At 38.4% G+C, this 19,984-nt stretch overlaps 1 protein-coding gene across 13 annotated transcripts in view; it reads left to right on the top strand.

Moving 5' to 3' along the window:
- The window catches only part of ERCC6L2 (ERCC excision repair 6 like 2), a 131,815-nt gene that overhangs the window by 70,904 nt on the left and 40,927 nt on the right, over positions 1-19,984 (top strand). For all 13 annotated transcript variants that reach the window (XM_015118107.3, XM_028835400.2, XM_015118106.3 and 10 more), the window contains 2 exons: positions 6,512-6,611; positions 15,260-15,412. In XM_015118107.3, the coding sequence (XP_014973593.2) occupies positions 6,512-6,611; positions 15,260-15,412 (253 nt within the window). The remainder of the gene's footprint in view (positions 1-6,511; positions 6,612-15,259; positions 15,413-19,984) is intronic.

Here is a 19,984-nt window from a genome sequence, read left to right as displayed (position 1 = left end):
TATTTGAAATTATTTAATTTGAGAAGCAAAACAAAAAGAGAAAGTGAACATATGGGACACTATCAAATGGACCAATATGTACATTATGGAGGCTCAGAAGAAAGGGGAAAGGACAAAAGGGTAGATTAAGAAATAATGAAAAGCTCTCCAAATTTGAGGGAAAATAGGGATATACAAATACAAGAAGATGAACCGAGTCTAGATAGTATAAACCCAGTGAGATCGACACTGTTGCACATTATAATCAACTGTCCACAAAGACGGCATCTTGAAAGCAGCAAGAGAAAAGCAACATGTCATGTACAAGGAATTTCCGTTAAGATTATCAGTGGATTTGTCAGCAGAAACTTTGCAATCCAGAAGGCAGTGGGATGATATATTTAATGTGTTGGGAAAACAAAACAAAACAAAAAAACTGTCAACTGAGCAACAAAGAAAAAGTGTTTACCGAGAATTTTATAGTGGGCAAAACTGCCCTTCACAAATGAGGGTTGAGATATTTGCAGACAGACGAAAACTTGAGGGAGTTCATTATCAGTAGACCAGCCCTGTAAGAAATCCTAGCCCTGGTGTGGTGGCTCACGCCTGTAATCCCAGCACTTTGGGAGGCCGAGATGGGTGGATCATGAGGTCAGGAGTTCAAGACCAGCCTGGTCAAGATGTTGAAACCCTGTCTCTACTAAAAATACAAAAATTAGCCAGGCATGGTGGCAGGTGCCTGTAATCCCAGCTACTTGGGAGGCTGAGGCAAAGAATTGCTTGAACCTAGGAGGCGGAACTTGCAGTGAGCTGAGATTGTGCCACTGCACCCCACTCCAGCCTGGGCGACAGAGCGGAATTCAGTCTCAAAAAAAAAAAAGAAAAAAAATCCTAAAGGGAGACCTTCAAGATGAAATGAAAGGACACTAGACAGTAACTCAAAGTCATACAAAAAGATAAAGATCTCCGGTTAAGGTAAGTACATGGACAAATATAAATACTCATATCGTAATTTTGGCTTATAATTCTGCTTTTTCATTTTCTACAGGATTTAAAAGATACATACATAAAATAATTATAAATCTATGTCGATAAGTACATTGATATCAATGTAAGATGAATTGATTTAAGGTTGTTATAACTTAGGATATTATGTATAATCCTTACAGTAACCACAACAAAAGCATCTAAAGTATATGTAAAAGGAAATGAGAAAGGAATAAAAATATGCCACTAAAAACATCAATTAAACACAAAGGAAGGCAATAATGGAGGAATTTAGGGGCAAAATAGTTAATAGGACATACAGAAAATAAATAAAGTGGCAAAAGTGAGTTCTTCCCTATTCTTAATTATTTCAAATGTAAATGGATCAAATTCCCTAATTAAAAGATGTAGATTGGCAGAACAGATTTAAAAAACAGTGTCCAACTATATCTTATCCGTAAGAGACTCACTTTAGATCCAAGAATTACACAGGTTGAAAATAAAAGCATGGAAAAGGATATTTCATGCAAATAGTAACCAAAAGAGAGCAGGGGTGGTTGTGTTAATATTAGACAGAATAGACTTCAAGTCAACAACTGTTAGAAGAGAAGAAAGGCATTATCTGATGGTAAAAAGTGGATTCACCAAGGAGGTTTAAAAATTATATACATAAATTCAACAAACAATAGAGCCCCAAAGTGTATGAAGCAAACATTGACAGAATTGAAGGGAAAAACAGCTCTGCAATAATAGTGGGCGACTTCAATAGCCGACTTTCATAATGGGTAAAACATTCAGACAGAAGATCAGTAAGTAATGAGAGGATTTGAACAACACTTAACAGAGATATATAGAATTTTCCTTCCAACAACAGCACAATACATATTTTTCTCAAGTACACAATGAACACTCCAGGATAAATCATGTGTTAGGCCCCAAAACAAGCTTTTAAATACATTTTAAAAGATTGAAATCATTCATTTTTTTCCAATGACAATACAGTGAAACTAGAAATCAACAGCAGAAGAAAAATTGAAAAATTCACAAATATGTGGAAGTTAAACAATACATGCTTAACGAAAGGGTTGAAGAATAATTCACAAGGGACGTTAGAAAATAGCTTGAAGTAAATGAAAACACACACCAAAACTTACAGGACGCAGCAAAAGTAACGCTAAGAGGGAAATTTATAGCTGTAAATGCTTACATTAGAAAAGAAGAAAGGTCTAAATCAACAATTAACTTTTCACCTTAAGGAACTAGGAAAAGGAAAACCCCCCCAGAGCTAACCAGAGGAAACAACAAATATTAGAACAGAGGTAAGTAAAACAAAGAACAGAAAAACAACAGAGGCAGTCAGTGAAACCAAGAGTTGGTTCTTTGAAAAGATCAAGAAAATGGTGGATAAATATTTAGCTAGATTGACTAAGAGAAAAGAAAGAAGACTCAAATAATTAACATCAAAAAAAAGAGGGGACATTGCTACTGATTTTACAGAAATAAAAAGGAGTATAAGAGAGTACTGTGAACATTTGCATACCAACAGATTGAATAGTCTACATGAAATGGATGAATTGCTAGAAATATACATCTAGGAAGAATGTCATGAAGACGTAGAAAACCTGAATATACGTATAACTATTTAAGGAAATTGAATCAGTAATCAGAAACCTCGGAACAAAGTAAAGCTCAGGACCTTAAGACTTTACTGGTGAATTCTACCAAGCATTTAAAGAATCTGCACCAATCCAACCGGGCACGGTGGCTCATGCCTGTAATCCCAGCATTTTAGGAGGCTGAGGTGGGCAGATCACGAGTTCAGGAGTTCGAGACCATCCTGGCCAACACGGTGAAACCCCGTCTCTACTAAAAATACAAAAAGTAGCTGGGCATGGTGGCACATGCCTGTAATCACAGCTACTCGGGAGACTGAGGCAGGAGAATAACTTGAACCAGGGAGTCGGAGGTTGCAGTGAGCCAAGATTGAGCTGTTGCACTCCAGCCTGGCAACAGAGTGAGACTCCGTTTCAAAAAAAAAAAGAAGAATTTGCACCAGTGCTTCTCAAACACTTCCAAAAAACTGAAGAGGAAGAAACACGTTCCAATTAATTCTCTAAAGCCAGCATTACTCCAATACCAAAATCAAAGACTGCAAGAAAGAAAACTACAGACCAATAATCCTTATGAATGTTAATGCAAAAATACTCCGTAAAATGCTAGCAAACTGAGTTCAGCAGCATATTGAAAGGATGATACACAAAGCAGGATTTATTCCTGGAATTCAAAAATAGTTCAACATCCTTCAAAAATCAGTGTAATACGCCACAGTAATGAATAAAGGAATAAAGACACACAATCATTTCATTGATGTGGAAAAATATTTGACAAAATTCAACATCATTTTAAAGATGACAAAAACAACACATTAAAAATAAAAGGAAACAAGCCGGGCACGGTGGCTTGCGCCTCTTGAGGTCAGGAGTTCAAGGGCCGCCTGACCAACATGATGAAACCCCATCTCTACAAAAAAATATAAAAATTAGCCAGGCATGGTGGTGTGCTCCTGTAGTCCCAGCTGCTTGCCTGGGTGGCCAAGGCACGAGAATCACTTAAGCCTGGAAAATGGAGGTTGCAGTGAGCTGAGATTGCAACACTGCACTCCAGCCTGGGCGACAGAGTGTCTCCATCTCAATTTTTAAAAAAAAAGGGAAACTACTTCAACGTAAGGTCATTTGTGAAAAACCCAGAGCTAACATCATCCTCAGTGGTATCATGATTGAATTGCTTTTCCTCTAATATCAGCTACAAAGAATGGATACCTGTTTTTGCTAGAAAAGGACAAAGATTGTATGATTTCATGTTGTACCTAGTCATCAAATTCACAGAGACAGAAAAGAGAATGGTAGTTGCTAGTAGCTGGGGGACTGGGGAATGGGGAGTTACTGTTGAATGAGTACAGAGTTTCAGTTTGGAAAGTGTCTGTAGCTATATAGGTGTTATAGTTGCATTACAGTGTGGATATACCTAATGCCACTTAACTGTACACTTAAAATTGCTTAAAATGAGTTTTATTATGTATATTTTGCCACCATAAGAGGAAATCAAGAGAGAAAAACTTGCTGTTTAGAAATAACAGTGAAATTACTGTGGATCAATATTTAAATTCTGATGCTAATTTCAATTTTTAAATTCATTTATTAAGAAAGACGGAAAGTAAAAGAATAATTTAGAAAACTAGAAAAGGAACAAAGTAAAGACAATAGAATTATATGCGTTATTACATTATTAAGATAAAAACGAACATAATATAAATATTAACTAATTCATTGAAAAGAGTAAAATAGAGACACTTTTGAAAAGTCTAATCTGAGGGAAAAAGGCAAATACATAGAAACGCTTAAGAAGCAGAAAGGCCATCTAACCAATAACAATATTTATTTATAATAATACTTTGTGTACAATTTTATTCAAATACATTTGGAAAAATAAGGACAAAGGAATAATGGCTACACTTACTGAGTGTTTATGGTAAGGTAGGAACTGTCATTCTTGGTGCTTTCCATGGATTATCTCATTTAATACTCAGAATATCCTTTGTGATGGGCACTGTTATACCCATTTTACTTAGGAGAAAGCTAAGGCACAGTGCACTTTAGGTAACTTGCTCAGGGTCACAACCAGTAAGTCGCAGGGTCAGGATCTGAATCCATACGGTCTTACTGCAAAGCCAGCACTTTTTATCAACCTCTCTCCACAGACAGCTGTCAAGGAAATTGGTCAAAGTGAAAACCACAGAAAAACCTCCCTATGCCCCTTTTTTTGGTCTTATGACATTTGTTGTATTTTGTACTTTTTCTTTAGGTCATCGAGACATATTAATTATCCCAGTATTCTTCAAAGCACAGTGTACTGTGCTTTGGTATTCACTGAAAGTTAGTTCACAATAAAACTGAATAACTAGCATTCCTTTTCCTCTCCCTCTCCTTCCACTGACTCTGACAGCAGGAACTAAGAACAGAAATAAAGCTAATGACCTACCTATTGTATAACAGTTCCTCAGCACTTGTCTCCACAGCTAATGACCTACCTATTGTATAACAGTTCCTCAGCACTTGTCTCCACATGGTGAGAGAGTCATCACTTACAAATCCTTGCTTTATGGATCAAGAAATGATGAAGCTTAGGCACACAGTAACACGTGTCTAAAATTTTTGTCTGTAAAGATTGAAGGATATGCATCCTAATGGAATCTCTCCCATTCACCAAACAACTGGCTTAAGCATACATCCGAAGAACATTTTCTTAGATCCATTTCTGATTTTCTTTAGAACCCAAACGCATTGTACATTGTAGGAGAGAAAGGGATGCTGAGCCCCTCTCCTCTGCCTCCAGGTTACAGAATGGAAGTGAGAATGCAGTACCTTACCCCTGGCGGTGCTGCGTCGCAGGAGCCACCATTTCCTGCTGGAGATGTAAGATTTGCACGATCCAGAGATGTCCTCTAGTAAAAGTCCTTTGTGAGGAGGGGTGGGTAAAGGAGGCAGAGAGAACATCAAATATAACATATGGCCGACCTTACAAGTTCAAAGATAAATTTCCCCCGAATTGTAACGTTTTCAAGCATATAGGCAGTATGGCCTTGCCCCGGTTCCCCTCAGCAACTGTAACAGGCATTGGGTGCTCATACAGAGCATCGTATAAAGCCTCCATATGAGAGAAGCTGTGGGGAATAGACCCACAGCTAAACCACTGTGATGAATCAGTTTAGAATTTTAATTAGCACTAATTAAAACCATCCATGGGCTGTATGGAAACACCTTGGATGCCAGTCAACTGAGTGATTCAGTCAGATCTACTGAATTGAAATCTCTACAGATGAGGACTGTAAACCAGCACTTCCATAGACTTTCCAGTTGATTAACTACTTTTTGCTAAGTTGTGGGGTTTTTTTACTTTTTAATAGTTTTAATAAAGTATAATTGACATGCAATAAACTGTACATACTTAAAGTATACAATTGATAAGTTTTGACTTATGTACCTGTGAGACCATCACCACAATTAACATAATGAACATACCCATCACCCAGAATTTTCCTTCTGCCCCTTTGTGACCCATCCCTCCCATTCTTCCCCATCCCCTTATCCGCAAGCAACCACTAGTCTACTTTCTGGCTCTATGGATTAGTTGGCATTTTGGGGATTTTTATATAAATGAAAGCTTTGGGGAATAATCTGTAAGCTTAAAGCTGCTATAAAAGAAAAACCTAAATTTAGGAAAAGTTTTTAAACAGTGGAAGGTGATGTTTATAACAGAAATGAAGTTGATATTCGTAGGTTTTCTATAATGCTTTTCTCCTTAATAACATCTTTTTATATGAATTTGAATTTTTTAATTATTACTAAATAACATAGCATAAACATAAAATGTTTATTTTTAAATTAATTAAAATTTTAATAATTTTCCATTTTTATGTTCCCGAGCTACCTCTTGAACCCAAAGTTGTTTCACTTGATTTTTGTTTGTATTTTTAATCTTTTTACAGAGCATACAGGATTGGACAGTGTAGAGACGTCAAAGTGCTTAGGCTGATATCCTTGGGAACTGTGGAGGAAATCATGTATTTACGACAGGTATACAAGCAGGTAAATATGTTTCCCTTCTGTTTCAGAGGTCAACATTTATGTTTTTAAAAATTAGGAAAAACTTGTGTAATATGAAAGTTTTAAATTTTACTGTATCATGTAGAATTTAATAAGGTCATAAAAAATACCCTTGAATACACTTCTATGAAACAGATTAATTTTGGGGTTCATTGAATTTTTGAGCTGAAAGTTTTCTAGAGTATTGCCTCTTAAACTTTAGTGTACATGCAAATTACCTAGGGATCTTGTCAAAATACTGATTCTGATTTAGTAGGTCTGAGGTAGAGCTCATGATGTGGAATATTTAACTGGCTCCCAAGAGTCCTAGTAAAACTAATCAGCAGCCCACAGTTTGAGTAGCAAGGTCACAGCTCCCCAAACTACAGGCCAAGATATAATGGTTTACCACAAATGGGCTACAGGTGCACTGAGATGTTGGTCCCACAGCTTTCTGGACAGCAAGAGTACCTAAGCCTGTGTGTTAGTTCATTCTCATGCTGCCATAAAGAACTGCCCAAGACTGGGTAGTTTATAAAGGAAAGAGGTTTAATTGACTCACAGTTCCACATGGTGGGGGAGGCCTCAGGAAACTTACCATCATGGTGGAAGGGGAAGCAGATGTGCCCTTCTTCACATGATGACAGGAAGGAGAAGTTCTGAGCAAAGAGAGAAAAGCCACTTATAAAACTTTCGGATCTCTTGAGAGCTCATTGTAATGGAAGCAGCAGCATGGGTATAACTGCCCCATGATTCACTTACCCACCAGATCCCTCTCACAGCACGTGGGGATTATGGGAACTGTAATTCAAGATAAAATTAGGGTGGGGACACAGCAAAACCATATCAGCTAGCTGCCAGCCTTGACTAACCTCTTCTTTTTACACCAGGTAGATATTCATATGTTACCATTCTCTATAGGTGCCATCACATGAAGATTAGGGAGCACTGCCTTAGAGGTACATACTGTACATGATGAAACTAGGACCCCAGAGATGTGCCAGTAAATGAAATTATAGGAACAGAACTTAAGTGTGCTAACTACTTTCCTGGTACTTTTAGTATTTGTCTAAAATTGCATTAACTCTTAAATATGCTTGGCTTATCAATTACTACTTCATTTATGCCTCTAAACAAACAATATTTATTTAGTTTACAACTGGATACTTGAGACAATCTGGAATAAGGTTCAAGTGTAATCGTAAATATTGCATTTGAATTGCTTCCTATATGTTCAGTTGGCATCTATTTAAGAGCAAACATCTGCCACATGTGTTGGTAGTTAACCTAAGAGTGGTGATCCAATCTTAAATTTATGCTATTTTCTTCATTCTAAAAATAGAGTCGTACACAGCAGTTTCTGTTTTTCTTAAAGCTTTTAGCTCTATAATAAACAGTTGATCTTTTTTTTTTTTTTTTGGTATAGCACAACTACTTGAAAATTATTTTTTTCTAACCTATTTAACCAACCTTGGGAAAAAGTGGGAAGTTACTCATCTTAGGAGCTGTTCTTTTGAGTACTGTCTTAGACTTCTCTCAAGTAAGAGTCTTTCCTCAATTATGTAGTAATTTTTTTCGGTCCATTACTGTATACATTTCTTTTTTACCTATTCATCTGACTCATTTAATGAAATGAAATGTCTTGTTATAAAATATACATTACACAGTAGTATATAATAAAAGAGGCTTCAGAAGATGAGGTAATTTAAGAACTTTATATGACACAAATAAAGAGAAAATGGCAATCATGTAAGGAAAAGGCACTAAATATGGTTTAAAGATAGTTTGGAATTTAAACCAATGGAGCATACCTTCTAGCCTCCCAGGTTGGCCTTCAATCTTTTGCGGGGACAAAAAAAAAAAAAAATTATGTTCTTTAAAAAAAAGAAAAAACCTGTAAAAATGTTAGAAAGCAAGAAGAGTTTTCTTGGTGGCCCCAAAATTGTAAGGAGTCCTAAAAGACAAGGAAGTTGGGATCTGATTGAAGGAAGAAGCCAACCTAAACTTAGAAGAAAACTACTGAAAAGGTAGGTGCAGCCTCTGGATATTCCAAGCTTAGAGTCAGCAGCTACTAAAAAAGAAGGAAGCCTTGGGGTATCACTGATGGTGTAACAAGACAGTTTATCCCTTATAATCTTATCCCGTTTGGACCAAATTACAGCCAGCAGAGGTGTCTACTCTCAAGTGAGAACAGTAAGTAGAAGTACTGGAAGCAAAGAAGCAAGACAGAGCTCCAAATATTTGGAGAAAGTCCCTCCTGTTGCCCAGAAGCCTAATTACTTGCACCCTCCACTATTTTTCAGATAAGCACTGCAGTAGACAGAGATAAGCGTGTGAAGTATTTAAAAGCAGATGAATATCCCAGCCAGAAATAATTACCCAACAGTTTAGGAAAGTAAACACTTTGAAAAAGGCAGTATAGTGGGCTGAATACTGGCCCTCAAAAATATCAATTTCTAATCCCTGGAAATTGTAAATGGTACTTTATATGGAAAAGGAATCTTTGCATGTGTGATTAAATTATGGGTCTTGAGATTCGGGGATTATCTTGGATTAACCACAAGTGTCCTTATAAGAAAGAGCTGGAGGACAGTTTGACACAGAAGAGGAGAAGACAATGTAACCACAGAGGCATTGATCGGAGTGGTGTGCCAGAAGCTAAGGAATGCTGGTAGCCACCGCAAGCTGGAAGAGGCAAGAAATAGATTCTTTCCTAGAGCCTCCAGAAGGAGTATGGTCCTGTCAACACCTTGATTTCAGTTCAGTGATACCGATTGCAGATTTCTGGCTCCCAAAACTGTGAGAGGCTCAAATGATCCTCCCACCTCAGCATCACGAGTAGCTGGCACTATAGGTGTGTGCCAACACACCAAGTTAATTTTTTATTTTTATTTTTTGTAGAGACAGTTTCACTATGTTGCCCAGACTGGTTGAAACTAAATTGTTAATTCAGAACTCTCCCACAAAGATAGATTCCAGCCCGGATGACTTCAGTGGTAAATTCTGTCAAACACTTAATATTGTTTTTGAAAACAGAGGAAGAGGGAACACTTCCAACTTATTTCACAAAGACGGAAGAATCCTGATACCAGACTTGACAAAGACATTGCAAGAAGAGAAAATAACAGATGAATATCTCTCATGAACATAAATATGAAAATCTTTTACCAAGCATCTGTTTTGAGTCAATTGCGTCCTTTCCTCTCAAAAGATAGGTTGAAGTCCTAAGCCCTGGTACCTGTGAATGTGATCTTATTTGTAAGTAGGGTCTTTACAGATGAGGTTAAGATGAGGTCACACTGGATGAGAATGGGCTGTCATCCATTGACTGATACCTTATAAGAAGGGGGAAATTTGTATACAGACAGCCACAGAGGAAGAACACCATGTGACAATGGAGGCAGAGATTGGAGTGATGCCACCACAAGCCAAAGAATGCTATGGATTACCAGCAACTGCCAGAAGCTACCAGAAGCTAGAAAGAGGCAAGGAAGGATCATTCCCTAGAATCTGCAGACAGAGCATGGCTCTGTGGACACCTTGATTTCAGATTTAGCCTCCACAACTATGAGAAAATAAATTTCTATTGTTTTAAGACATCCAATTTGTAGTACTTTGTTACAGCAGAATTGGGAAACTAGTATAGCCTCTAAGGCAAATACCAAGTAAATTTGACTATATTTTTGTATGAAACTTCTGTATGACAAAGGAACTGCAAACCAAATTCAAAGAGAGTCTAGGAGCAAATGTTTGCCATACATGTAATAAAAGAGCAGCAGCTGCAAAATATAAAGAACTCCCACTGTATTCATCTGTTTTCATGCTGCTGATAAAGACATACCAGAGATTGGGTTATAAAGAAGAAGAGGTTTAATGGACTCACAGTTCTGCATGGCTGGGGAGACCTCACAATCATGGCAGAAGGCAAAAGGCACATCTTACATGGAGGCAGGCAAAGAGAATGAGAATCAAACGAAGGAGGTTTCCCCTTATAAAACCATCAGATCTCATGAGACTTACTACCACGAGAACAGTAGGGGGGAAGCCGCCCACATGATTCAGTTATCTCCCACTGGGTCCCTCCCACAACACATGGGAATTATGGGAGCTGCAGTTCAAGATGAGATTTGGGTGGGGACACAGCCAAACTGTGTGACCTACAAACCAATAAAAAGAATAATAGGCATTTCACTGAAGAAAAAAATGCAAGTGGTTAACACATATGTGAAAAGATCTTTCTAACCACACTCATAATCTAGAGATAGAAAATGAGACCATTTGCATTGTATATTCTGTGAAAGCTTTTTTAAAAAAATGCATATCGAGGTGTTTTTTGTGGGGTTGGGGAGATTGGTGCTGTTCATTTTTGGTTGGGGCGTTTGAGAGATGCTCATACACTATTGTTGAGAGTACAGCTGGTGTAGGTATTGTCGAGGCTCCATACCTAACTGACAGAAATCCTCTCACATATGCACAGTGAAGGGTGATAAGGGTTTTTACTTAGCATTGCTCTCATTTGTTTAAAAAACAAAGGAAACAACCTAAATGTCCGACAGTAACAGAATAAATTCTGATACCTATATTACTTCGTGACAGCAAAATTTAAAAAAATTGTAGTCAGATCAAATGTACTGATGTGGCAAGATGTCTGAAGACACTTTTAAGTGAATCAAAAAAGCAATATATAGAACAATATCTACAGTGTTTCAATGTGTTTACAAATAAAGCTGTTGCTGTGTGACAGACTGTTTTATGACATGGTTCAACTTAATGTTTTTTCAGTTTTATGATGGTGCTAAAATGATACCTATTTATGTATGAAGTATGTTCGTCTACTTACGATGGGGCCACATCCAGATAAGCCTATCGTGAGTCCAAAACCTACTTTAGACCTAATGGTGTGTTCAACTTACAATGGGTTTATCTAGTTATAGTCCCATCATCAATTAAGGAGCATCTGTATGTATAAATAGCTTTAACTTCATTGAAAGATATCTAGGAGGATGCACCTAAACATTACAGCACTGGTTAGACTAATAAGGAGTGACCTGTATTGTTCATGAGGGACTTTTATTTTGATATCTTTTGTTGCATCTGTTGTGATGATGCAATCAGATATTTTATACATTTTAAAAATATAAACATCACTTATACAGCAGCTGTGCTCCTTCAGGTTTGGAGCATTTAAGCAATCTAAAGTTTGGCATTCAGAAAGTCATCTCGTGTGTGTGTGTGTGTGTGTGTGTGTGTGTGTGTGTGTGTGTGTGTGTGTGTAAATGTTATTTAGAAGTGTTTGCAGAAGAATTGCAAGAATAGCAGAAAGAACCCCCAATTAGCTTCACTCAAGTTCCCTATTTGCTGACATTTTACACACCTGCTTTCTCTTTGTCTTAGCTATTGTCTTTATTCTTTTTCTGAGTCATTTGAGAGAGAGTTAGACTTCTCATCAGCATGTATTTCCCCAAAGAAGCAACACTCTAAATTTTCCAGTATGTATTTCCCCAAATAATGTATACGTGTATTTCTAGTATGTATTCCCCACTCCTACTTAAATATACATAAAAAACAGTTTTATGCATTCTAAACACTCAGTTGTATATACAGTTCTACAACTCGCTTTCCTCACTCCCCACATTCCTCTCCAAAATGCAGTTATTCACATCAAGAAATTAACATTGATAAAACATCATGCTATAATCCACAGGACCCATTCAATTTCCCCAGCTCTCCCAGCAGTGTCTCCTTTTTCCTTCCTGGTCCAGGATTTCATCAAGGATCATGGCTCCATTTACTGGTGTCTCTTCAGTTTTTTTCAACCTAGAATATTACCCAGGCTTTGTCTTTCAAGACCTTGACAATTTTGAAGAATAAGGCCTTTGTGTAGGATGTCCTTCAGTCTAGGCCCATTTGATATTTCCTCATGTCCAGACTGAGGCCAAGCAGTATTGGCAGGAATACCACAGACACGATACTGTGCTCTTCTCGTTGCATCAGTCAGAAGGCACATGAGGGTGACTTGCCCTACTAACCTTGATCACAGGTCAAGTTTGTGTCTGCTGAGTTTCTCCACTGCAAAGTTACTATTTTTTTCTTTGTAATTGATGTGTAATTTATGAGGAGATCCTCTGAGACTGCCAGTTTCTCATCAAACCTGCACCCATAACCCTTAGTGTTCATTTGTGATTCCCGCCTGAATCAGCTACCACTGTAATGGTTGTCAGGTGGTGACTTTCTTTTTCCATTATCCTTCTTGGTTGTTCTTTGGAACTCTACCATTAAAAAAAGAGCTTTCCCTTCTGTTTAATTTGTGTGGTCTCATGGCTTCCCATTTTAGTAACAGATTACAACACATTGAATATCACTATTTAATGTTGACACTGTCTTATATTTGGCCAGTGGGCACCCATTAGGGTGGCTTGTGTGTCATTTCGACTTGCTCCCATCCTTCTTTTTGCACTTCTTTACTGTGGTAGGCTGAATAATAGTCTCCCAAAGATTGCTTACATCATAATCCCCCAAACCACCTGGGTTATCCAGATGGGCCAGTGTAATCACAAGGGTTTTTTTTATAAGGGTCAGATGTGCACATCTTCATCTCTGCTTTCTCTGACCCTACTGCCTAATAACCCATGGTAAGGAAGCAAAGAGTCAGAGAGAAAAATACGAAGATGCCACACTGCTGGCCTTGAAGTTGGAAGAATGGCCATGAACTTCTTAACATCATAAATGTTCTTTTCTTTTTACTTCTTTGTCTGTTGTTATGATGAGATCCAAGCATTTTCTCCCTTGTATGGATTTTTCATAAGCTAGAAACTAAGCTACATTTTCTAATTACTAATTTTTCCCCTACCCTTTTGAATTTTAACATGATTTTTTTTTATAGTTAGCCTACAGATGGAAGCACCTGGTTTCCACTTTTACTGGAGCCACTTTAGTGCAAACTAATGTGCTTTTTATAAATTTTGTGATAAAACTTTGCTAGGAAGCTTATAAAGACTCAAATTGAGGCTTACAAATTACCTTGGTGATTATAGTTACAGGTCCTACAGTCTGACATTATCGGTGTTTAAGGTAGTTCAGTAACAAGGGGAAAATCGGTAGGTCCCTGGGCTGTCACTTGCATCAATTGTTATTGTAATTTTGTGCTCCCAAGATTACAGCCCATGTTTCTGGACATTTGGTGTCAAACTGATCAAGTTGGTATATTGATCCATAACTTCTTTAAGTGAAGGTCCCGAGGGTTTTGTTTTAAGAGAGGTGTCTTGAAAGTGAGAAATTAGTTAATAGTATAAATTTTAGATTCAGCCAAACCAAGGTACAAATTCTAGGAATGACACTTAGCTGGCAGCTGTGAGCAAGTCACTTAATTTCTCTAAACTTAAGTTACTTTATTTTTAAAATAGAGAAATTTTAGTTATTTTATTTCTAAAATTGAGATGACATAAAGTTGTAAGGATTAAGTAAGAGTATGGAAATAAAATGCTACACGTGTAATAAATATTCAATAAATGGCAGCTGTTATAAACAAAAATTTTAGTTGCCTAGAATCACTTATTACAGTGCAAATGAACTCTGATGATAATCTCAATAGTTAAGCATTTCTCTTTTTTTTTTTTTTTTGAGACGGAGTCTTTGTCACCCAAACTGGAGTACAATGGCCACCTTGGGTCACTGCGGACTCCACCAGGTTCAAGCGATTCTCCTGCTTCAGCCTCCCGAGTAGCTGGGATTACAGATGCCTACCACCATGCCCAGCTAGTTTTTGTATTTTAGTAGAGAAGGGGTTTCACCAAGTTGGCCAGGTTGGGCTCTAACTCCTGAAATCAAGTGTTCTGCCTGCCTCCACCTCCACCTTCCAAAGTGCTGGGATTACTGGCTTGAGCCATTGCACCCGGCCCTTAAGCATCTTTTTTTACTAATTTCTCCATCAATGGACTCTAGTTATTTTACATTCTGTGCATTCTTTTTTTCTTTCAAGAAATTTTAAAATACTCCTGGGGTTAATCAGATTGTATTTTAATTTTATATATTTATATTACATTTAGTAAAATATCCAGCAATTAGAGAGTGCATATTAATGTTGATACTGAAGTGGTGTTTTTAAATGTTCCATGTCAGTGTTCTTTCTGTATTCAAAATTATGTCAAAGATGCAGTGTTTCTTAAAACAGTGATAGGGCTTTTGCTGTTAGTAGACAATGTAGTCAAGCCACAATTAGTTTGACACCAAGGTGGTTATCATATCATTACTTTAGATTGTAATTTAACTTTAGTGATATAGTAATTACTTCTGCCAGTTTAGTAGTTCCTGTTATAATAAGAGTTTTAAATGGAGAAAAGTGAATTCAAATGTATGCTTTTATTATTAAACATTTATGTCAGGTTCTATATTCTATAGAGATGTAATCTTGACTCAGTTGTTAGAAAACAGATAAAATAGGAAATACAAGATCTCTGTTTCAATAATACTGGCCAGATTATTATTATTTCACCATAATGGCAACATCTGCCAGGGAAATTAAAACAAAATTTCCTCCCTCAGGAGATTCTGCCTGCTCCAACTAAAGCTGTGTATATACAGGGAATGCCAGGAAATTCTGACATATTGTTGGAGCAAACACTTCAAAATATCTTGTGTTTTTTCTGTTTTAGCAACTTCACTGCGTGGTGGTTGGAAGTGAAAATGCCAAACGATATTTTGAAGCAGTTCAAGGATCTAAAGAGCATCAAGGAGAGCTTTTTGGGATCCATAACCTCTTCAAACTGAGGTCCCAAGGGTCTTGTCTTACAAGGGACATTCTGGAGGTGTGATCATCTTCTCTAACCTTCTCAATAATATCTTAAATACAGTTTTTCTTCCTCAGGAAATTTGAAATACAATTGCTGTTGCCTTTTCAGAGAAACTTTTGGTTTTCTTTATCAAAAATGCCTTGGAATTTTTACTTGTAGAGAATAAGAGATGAATTATTATACCTCTAAACTAAGGTTTTCCCGTGCACAATTACACAGAATGCACACACGTGAACGGATACACAGGGCAGTGTGAACTCCAAGGCCGTTTTAAGATAGGCAGAGAGAATATACCTCTAAACTAAGGTTTTCCCGTGCACAATTACACAGAACGCACACACGTGAACGGATACACAGGGCGGTGTGAACTCCAAGGCCGTTTCAAGATAGGCAGAGGGAATATACCTCTAAACTAAGGTTTTCCCGTGCACAATTACACAGAACGCACACACGTGAACGGATACACAGGGCGGTGTGAACTCCAAGGCCGTTTCAAGATAGGCAGAGGGAATATACCTCTAAACTAAGGTTTTCCCGTGCACAATTACACAGAACGCACACACGTGAACGGATACACAGGGCGGTGTGAACTCCAAGGCCGTTTTAAGGTTTTCCCGTGCACAGTTACACAGAACGCACACACGTGAACGGATACACAGGGCGGTGTGAACTCCAAGGCCGTTTTAAGGTTTTCCCGTGCACAGTTACACAGAACGCACACACGTGAACGGATACACAGGGCGGTGTGAACTCCAAGGCCGTTTTAAGATAGGCAGAGGGAATATACCTCTAAACTAAGGTTTTCCCGTGCACAATTACACAGAACGCACACATGTGAACGGATACACAGGGCGGTGTGAACTCCAAGGCCGTTTTAAGATAGGCAGAGGGAATATACCTCTAAACTAAGGTTTTCCCGTGCACAGTTACACAGAACGCACACACGTGAACGGATACACAGGGCGGTGTGAACTCCAAGGCCGTTTCAAGATAGGCAGAGGGAATATACCTCTAAACTAAGGTTTTCCCGTGCACAGTTACACAGAACGCACACACGTGAACGGATACACAGGGCGGTGTGAACTCCAAGGCCGTTTCAAGATAGGCAGAGGGAATATACCTCTAAACTAAGGTTTTCCCGTGCACAGTTACACAGAACGCACACACGTGAACGGGTACACAGGGCGGTGTGAACTCCAAGGCCGTTTTAAGATAGGCAGAGGGAATATACCTCTAAACTAAGGTTTTCCCGTGCACAGTTACACAGAACGCACACACGTGAACGGATACACAGGGCGGTGTGAACTCCAAGGCCATTTCAAGATAGGCAGAGGGAATATACCTCTAAACTAAGGTTTTCCCGTGCACAGTTACACAGAACGCACACACGTGAACGGATACACAGGGCGGTGTGAACTCCAAGGCCGTTTCAAGATAGGCAGAGGGAATATACCTCTAAACTAAGGTTTTCCCGTGCACAGTTACACAGAACGCACACACGTGAACGGATACACAGGGCGGTGTGAACTCCAAGGCCGTTTCAAGATAGGCAGAGGGAATATACCTCTAAACTAAGGTTTTCCCGTGCACAGTTACACAGAACGCACACACGTGAACGGATACACAGGGCAGTGTGAACTCCAAGGCCGTTTTAAGGTTTTCCCGTGCACAGTTACACAGAACGCACACACGTGAACGGATACACAGGGCGGTGTGAACTCCAAGGCCGTTTTAAGGTTTTCCCGTGCACAGTTACACAGAACGCACACACGTGAACGGATACACAGGGCGGTGTGAACTCCAAGGCCGTTTTAAGATAGGCAGAGGGAATATACCTCTAAACTAAGGTTTTCCCGTGCACAGTTACACAGAACGCACACACGTGAACGGATACACAGGGCGGTGTGAACTCCAAGGCCGTTTTAAGATAGGCAGAGGGAATATACCTCTAAACTAAGGTTTTCCCGTGCACAGTTACACAGAACGCACACACGTGAACGGATACACAGGGCGGTGTGAACTCCAAGGCCGTTTTAAGGTTTTCCCGTGCACAGTTACACAGAACGCACACACGTGAACGGATACACAGGGCGGTGTGAACTCCAAGGCCGTTTTAAGATAGGCAGAGGGAATATACCTCTAAACTAAGGTTTTCCCGTGCACAGTTACACAGAACGCACACACGTGAACGGATACACAGGGCGGTGTGAACTCCAAGGCCGTTTTAAGATAGGCAGAGGGAATATACCTCTAAACTAAGGTTTTCCCGTGCACAGTTACACAGAACGCACACACGTGAACGGATACACAGGGCGGTGTGAACTCCAAGGCCGTTTTAAGATAGGCAGAGAGAATATACCTCTAAACTAAGGTTTTCCCGTGCACAGTTACACAGAACGCACACACGTGAACGGATACACAGGGCGGTGTGAACTCCAAGGCCGTTTTAAGATAGGCAGAGAGAATATACCTCTAAACTAAGGTTTTCCCGTGCACAGTTACACAGAACGCACACACGTGAACGGATACACAGGGCGGTGTGAACTCCAAGGCCGTTTTAAGATAGGCAGAGGGAATATACCTCTAAACTAAGGTTTTCCCGTGCACAGTTACACAGAACGCACACACGTGAACGGATACACAGGGCGGTGTGAACTCCAAGGCCGTTTTAAGATAGGCAGAGAGAATATACCTCTAAACTAAGGTTTTCCCGTGCACAGTTACACAGAACGCACACACGTGAACGGATACACAGGGCGGTGTGAACTCCAAGGCCGTTTTAAGATAGGCAGAGAGAAGCTTATTGTTTGGAAACAGCTGCTGAAGTCAGGAACTAAGAAAAGAGGTTTTCCTACATAAACAAAAACAAAAACGTGTTTTGATTGAAAGTTACCAAATACTCCCTGAGATGTCCTCTCATGTCTCACGGAGATTTTTTGTTTTCTGTTCCCAATAAAAATTCCACACCAGTGTTTTAAACTCTCCCTGTTGTGTTCATCCTCAACATACAGATGTTTCTTATTCTTCAAACAAATATTTTATATCCTTTTTTAAAAAACTCCTTTAAGTTCTTTTATATAGCAGAATACTAAAGGTATTAACTATTTTCTAATTGATATTCCTATAGGTATCATAAAATCCTGGAATATTATCTTTTTCAACCTCCTCATGGGATAGATGAGGAAACTGAGTCTTAGAGAACTTCAGGCTATTTCTCGTGATTTCCATGACTTTGTAGTAAAATCTTAATGTACTTAATTTATTCAGTAAGTACCATAAAGACAGTCCAAGGAGCAGTTGGTTCTTGTCCTTGAGGAACTTGAACCATCTTCTCCGGATGGAAGAGAACGTTTACATAATAACCACGTAATGTCAGGAATCGCACGCTGAACAAGTTCAGCAGTACACCATGGATGGCCGGGGGGAGGAAAGTATATATTATTTGAATCCTATAAGTATTATTACTATTGTACAACTTCTGATGTAGACTGCTGAGTTTCTATTTTATAGTAATTACATTTGATTCTGAATTCAGTGACCCATTTGAGTCCTGCTTTTTGGGTTCTTTTCCCCTTGCTTTTTAAATACGCTGTTTCTTTTATGAATTTGTTCTTTCCAGTTTCTCTTTTCATGTCAATAACTTTGTTTGCCCTCCAGCTCCCAAACCCAGCTGCTACCTCCATCTCAGAGTACTACTTGACATGCTTATATTCACGTTAAAGTCATTATAGTATTAGCATTACATTATTTATCCTGTTTTCTGTCATATATTATGACATAGTTATCTGTGTTTATCAGAATAACCACCTATTTCTTTGTTAAACAAGTGTTATGTGAGACGTATCAGGATGACAGGTTATTAAGTAGAAAAAGCTCTCTTGTTCATTGTGCCGCTGCACTCCAACCTGGGTAACAGCGCAAGACTCCGACTCAAAAAAAAAGTCTCTTGTTCACTGGTTATTCTAAGAATGTCTTGTTTCACCTTCAGAAGTGTTTATTGATGACAGGACCATCCATGTCTTACATTTTCTTTTTTAAAAATATCTTTAAGTTATTTAATATACCAGAATACTAAGGATATTAACCTATTTTCTAATTGATATTAATAAGGGGTGACAAGGCCATCCATGTCCTACATTTGTCTGGCTAGGCATATCATTGGCACTTGATTATTAAGTTAAATTTTGAATTAAAATTACTCATTTGTCATCATTTAGAATGTAAACTTATTCAGGGTTGGTTAGATTCATGCTGCTTTGGTCCAAAGGTGCTTCTAAATATTATTATTAGCCCCATATAATGGGAGCACATATCATAAAGTAAAAGAAGTATTTCACTTCATGTGAGACATTTTTAATTTTTAAAGGTTGTATAAACTCTGTTTTAAAATGTTTTAAGAAGTAAAAATTTGAATCTTTACACTTACAATCTTATGATTTCTGGGCAGTTTCATTCTGTTTTGCATTGACTTTCCATTATCTATATTATGGTTTCTCTTCAAAGATAGACATTGAGAGTTCATTTTACAAATATTTGTTGAGCATCTGCGAAATGTCAGGTACTGTTCATAGAGCTGGTACATACATA

Source organism: Macaca mulatta, chromosome 15 (genome assembly GCF_049350105.2).
Source record: "Macaca mulatta isolate MMU2019108-1 chromosome 15, T2T-MMU8v2.0, whole genome shotgun sequence".
NCBI classification, from domain to species: Eukaryota; Metazoa; Chordata; class Mammalia; order Primates; family Cercopithecidae; genus Macaca; species Macaca mulatta.
Note: the sequence above shows the minus strand (reverse complement) of the source record. Positions and strands in the feature narration are given on the sequence as shown.